General features: G+C 45.9%; 2 protein-coding genes across 8 annotated transcripts in view; one reads left to right on the top strand and one right to left on the bottom strand.

Moving 5' to 3' along the window:
- LOC143280216 (uncharacterized) overlaps positions 1–1,946 on the bottom strand; it is a 15,530-nt gene extending 13,584 nt beyond the window's left edge. The window contains exon 1 of the mRNA XM_076584849.1: positions 1,561–1,946. Coding sequence (XP_076440964.1) covers positions 1,561–1,946 — 386 coding nt within the window. The remainder of the gene's footprint in view (positions 1–1,560) is intronic.
- The window catches only part of LOC143279939 (uncharacterized), a 162,107-nt gene that overhangs the window by 66,424 nt on the left and 90,683 nt on the right, over positions 1–5,000 (top strand). The window lies entirely within an intron of this gene.

Here is a 5,000-nt window from a genome sequence, read left to right as displayed (position 1 = left end):
TAATTATACTGACCCGAAAACAGCGAAGTCACCTACAAGGGATATTGTAAAATACCCCCCCAAAATGCCAACAGCCATATTGACCTGAAAACAGCGATGAAAAGACTACAAGGGATACTGCACGACACCCACAAAAATGCCAGCAACCATACTGACCAGAAATTAGGGAGGAAAAGACCACCACAATGAATACTGCAAGGCATTCCCCTCACCCCTCCCAAATGCCAAGAAATGTTCTGACTGACCTGAAGGATAATTCAAGAAATACCTCCCAGGAAGGATAATACAAGGAACATCCCCAAGATGCCAATACACATACTAACTGTGTGGCTTCCTAGCGACCTAACATCGATGGTTCTTTGTGGACAGCCGACACAGGGACCGCGACAACCGAACCCGGATGTGGATGTCTGTGGGGGGATTCAGAATGAACGGCATGCAAGTAATGCCATTGAAATGGCGCAGATAATGGGACAGAAAAATTTATATAAAAAAAAACAACCTGAATGATACTGCAAGACACCCCTTACAATACCAGCAAACATTCTAACCTGATACTGCAAGTCACCCTCACAATACCAACAGACATCTTGACCTGAAATATACTGCAAGGGAAACCCTCCCAAAATGCCAACAAACATACGAACTAGAAGGATACTGCAAAGGACACTCCCCTATAAACAAACCTACTGACCTCAACAACACTGCAAGGAACACACCCGTCCCCCACCCCAAAAACAAAGGAAAAAAACAAAAAACCAGCAAACCTACTGACCTGAAATACACTACAAGGGACACCCCCCGAAAATATCAACAAACCTACTGATCTCCAGTATACTGCAAGGAACACCCCCAAAATGCCAGCAAACCTACTGACCTGAATAATACTTCAAGGGACACCCCGAGAATGACAACAGACAACCTGACCTGAAGTATACTGCAAGGGGCACCCCTTTAATGCCAACAAACATAGGGACTTGAACGATACTACAAGGAACACCCCCCAAACCTCCCAAATGCCAACAAACGTATTGACCTGAATGATACTTCAAGGGACGCCCCCCAAAAATGTCAACAAACCTACTGAACTGAAGGATACTGCAAGGGACACTCGCCAAAATGCCAACAAACATATTGAACTGAAGTAAACTGCAAGGGACATCCCCCAAAATGCCAACAAACGTTATGGACTTGAAGGATTCTGCAAAGGATACCCCCTAAATGCCAACAAACTGACCTGAAGTATACTGCAAGGGGGCACACCCTCCCCCCCAAAATGCCAACAAACATAGGGACTTGGAAGTACACTGCAAGGGACACCCCCAAGATGCCAGCAAACATAATGACTTTACGAGTACTGCAAGGGACACCCCTCTAAATGCCAACAAACACACTGACCTGAGGAACTATGCAAGGGACACGCCCCCCAAAATGCCAAGGAACATAGGGACTTAAGGACACTGCAAGTGACTACCGCCAAAATGCAACTTTTTTTACCTGAAGTATACCGCAAGGGACGCCCCCCAAAAAAAATTACCACCAACCAACAAACATACTGACCTGAAGACCGCCAGCACCAGCACGCAGGTGTCCACGAGGGCGAGGGAGCGGAGGTAGGTGGCGGTGCTGGAGCAGCGCATGGTCTTGCGCGACAGCACGGCGAAAGTCAGCACGTTGCCCACCAGACCAGCCAGGCAGACCCCCAGCATCAGGTAGCCATAGGCGTAGCGCTGCACGTGCTGCTTAAAGAGCACGTCAGCAGGGATGCTGCCTCCGCCGCCGCTTCCCAGCCTGTAGGTGGACAGGTTGGTGGTGGTGAGGGTGAACAGCGGGATGTCTGGTGGGACCTGGGAGGCGTTGTGCTGTGGGCTGCTGGGCAGTGATGAGCTTTCTGGAGGTGGTGGTGGGGTGGTGGTCAGGTCTGGAAACAGCGTCCAGCTGTTCATGGTGACGCCGGGTAGAGTGCTCTTGGTCACTGCGTGCTGTTCACGTTGGGAAATGCTCCCTGTAGGTGGCACGTCTGTTCATAGAAATGTGCTCTGTGGATGACACGTATGTTCATAGAAGTGTGCTCTGTGGATGACACGTCTGTTCATAGAAGTGCTCTCTGTGGGTGACACGTCTGTTCATAGAAGTGCTCTCTGTGGGTGACACGTCTGTTCATAGAAGTGCTCTCTGTGGATGACACGTCTGTTCATAGAAGTGCTCTCTGTGGATGACACGTCTGTTCATAGAAGTGCTCTCTGTGGGTGACACGTCTGTTCATAGAAGTGCTCTCTGTGGGTGACACGTCTGTTCATAGAAGTGCTCTCTGTGGGTGACACGTCTGTTCATAGAAGTGTTCTGTGGGTGACACGTCTGTTCATAGAAGTGCTCTCTGTGGATGACACGTCTGTTCATAGAAGTGCTCTCTGTGGGTGACACGTCTGTTCATAGAAGTGCTCTCTGTGGGTGACACGTCTGTTTATAGAAGTGTTATGTGGGTGACACGTCTGTTTATAGAAGTGCTCTCTGTGGGTGACACGTCTGTTCATAGAAGTGCAATCTGTGGGTGACACGTCTGTTCATAGAAGTGCGCTCTGTGGGTGACACGTCTGTTCATAGAAGTGCTCTCTGTGGGTGACACGTCTGTTCATAGAAGTGCTCTCTGTGGGTGACACGTCTGTTCATAGAAGTGCGCTCTGTGGGTGACACGTCTGTTCATAGAAGTGCTCTCTGTGGGTGACACGTCTGTTCATAGAAGTGCTCTCTGTGGGTGACACGTCTGTTCATAGAAGTGTTCTGTGGATGGCACGTCTGTTCATAAAAGTGCTCTCTGTGGGTGACACGTCTGTTCATAGAAGTGCTCTCTGTGGATGACACGTCTGTTCATAGAAGTGTTCTGTGGATGACACGTCTGTTCATAGAAGTGCTCTCTGTGGGTGACACGTCTGTTCATAGAAGTGCTCTCTGTGGGTGACACGTCTGTTCATAGAAGTGCTCTCTGTGGGTGACACGTCTGTTCATAGAAGTGCTCTCTGTGGATGGCACGTCTGTTCATAGAAGTGCTCTCTGTGGGTGACACGTCTCTTCATAGAAGTGCTCTCTGTGGGTGACACGTCTGTTCATAGAAGTGCTCTCTGTGGATGGCACGTCTGTTCATAGAAGTGCTCTCTGTGGGTGACACGTCTGTTCATAGAAGTGCTCTCTGTGGGTGACACGTCTGTTCATAGAAGTGCTCTCTGTGGGTGACACGTCTGTTCATAGAAGTGCTCTCTGTGGGTGACACGTCTGTTCATAGAAGTGCTCTCTGTGGGTGACACGTCTGTTCATAGAAGTGCTCTCTGTGGATGACACGTCTGTTCATAGAAGTGTTCTGTGGATGACACGTCTGTTCATAGAAGTGCTTTCTGTGGATGACATGTCTGTTCATAGAAGTGCTCTCTGTGGGTGACACGTCTGTTCATAGAAGTGCTCTCTGTGGGTGACACGTCAGTTTATAGAACATCCCTGACTCGTTAAGTGGCAGGTGCTGTTCAAGTTTGGAAATTCACTCTAGCGGGACGCTGTGTCATGTTAGGAAACGCATTCAATGCTTTTTCTTCGTGGTGATGAATTGTTGACAGGTGACTTTGGTGTTCACTCGTGGAATGTACTTACCATGACTGTAAGGCGCTGGTTATGAATACACTCTCCGGTTGTTTGGTGGGTTGTTGTTGTTGTTGTTTGGTTTTTTTGGTGGTTGTTGTTGGTTTTTTTGTTGTTGTTTTTTCTTTTTTGTTGTTGTTTTTGTTTTTTGGGTGGTTGTTTTTTTTTGCCAGTCATGTTGTTCGATGCAGATAATCAGCTTCCAAGATCTCAGTGTTACAGTTTTATCTGCTATGTGGTTGATTCCTCAATTTAAAGCATATAAACTTTCATGATCTTGAGTGATGAGGTGGCTGCGAATTATGTAAGGAAACATAGCTGGATATATATGACGGACCTACATAACTTTCCCAAGAAGCGCAAACGAAGAGAGGCAACACGTTCTTCGATCTTCAGTTCTGTTTATGCGATGGTCAGTATTCCAGAATGACTGGTTAATCGGAAACATTTGCACGGTGTCTTATTTGTATTTGTATTTCTTTTTATCACAACAGGTTTCTGTGTGTGAAATTCGAGCTGCTCTCCCCAGGGAGAGCGCGTCGCTGCACTACAGCGCCACCCATTTGTTTTGGTATTTTTTCCAGCGTGCAGTTTTATTTGTTTTTCCTATCGAAGTGGATTCTTCTACAGAATTTTGCCAGGAACAACCCTTTTGTTGTCGTGGGTTCTTTTACGTGCGCTAAGTGCATGCTGCTCACGGGACCTCGGTTTATCGTCTCATCCGAATGACTAGTGGCCGGTCAGTGCACGTGCACCCCACTGACACATGAAACGAGACAGATATTGTGCTGCTTTTAGAACCAGTAAAGCTGATGACAGACTGGCTACTGAAGTTTTCTGCCCAAGGCATTCAATCATATTTCTCTTTTGATCCATGTGATTAAAAATGGTTAGAGCCATTTTCACTATGATGGATGAACACAGTCAAAACACACACACACACACACACACACACACAGAGAGAGAGAGAGAGACGGATAGGGCTGTCTTTTATCAATGTTTAAAGAATTTGTTTGCACCCATGCCCAGCAACATTCGCACGTGCCGATCAAAAAGAGTGGTTTTGTTTGGTTGTTTTTTTTGTTTTTTTTTCCGTCCGCTTTTTCTTCTCTCTGTTTTTTCTTTTAGTTGACACTGACTTCATGCAATAGTCTAGAATTAATTAAGTCTTTACAAAAAACATTGTAAAAACAGAAAATTGATTTTTATTGGCTCTGTATGTTTGTATGCCGCAGTTATGTTGATTTTTTTTTTTTTTTTTTTTTAGTTCTTTTAAATATAAGGAGTCTTTAGTGTTTATATATATATATATATATATATCTGTGTGTGTGTGTGTGTAGTTTCTCTTCTTTTTTTTCTTTTTTGTATATTCA

The sequence above is a fragment of the Babylonia areolata genome, chromosome 3 (assembly GCF_041734735.1).
Source record: "Babylonia areolata isolate BAREFJ2019XMU chromosome 3, ASM4173473v1, whole genome shotgun sequence".
NCBI lineage: Eukaryota > Metazoa > Mollusca > Gastropoda > Neogastropoda > Buccinidae > Babylonia > Babylonia areolata.
This window is presented reverse-complemented; position numbering and strand designations above follow the sequence as displayed.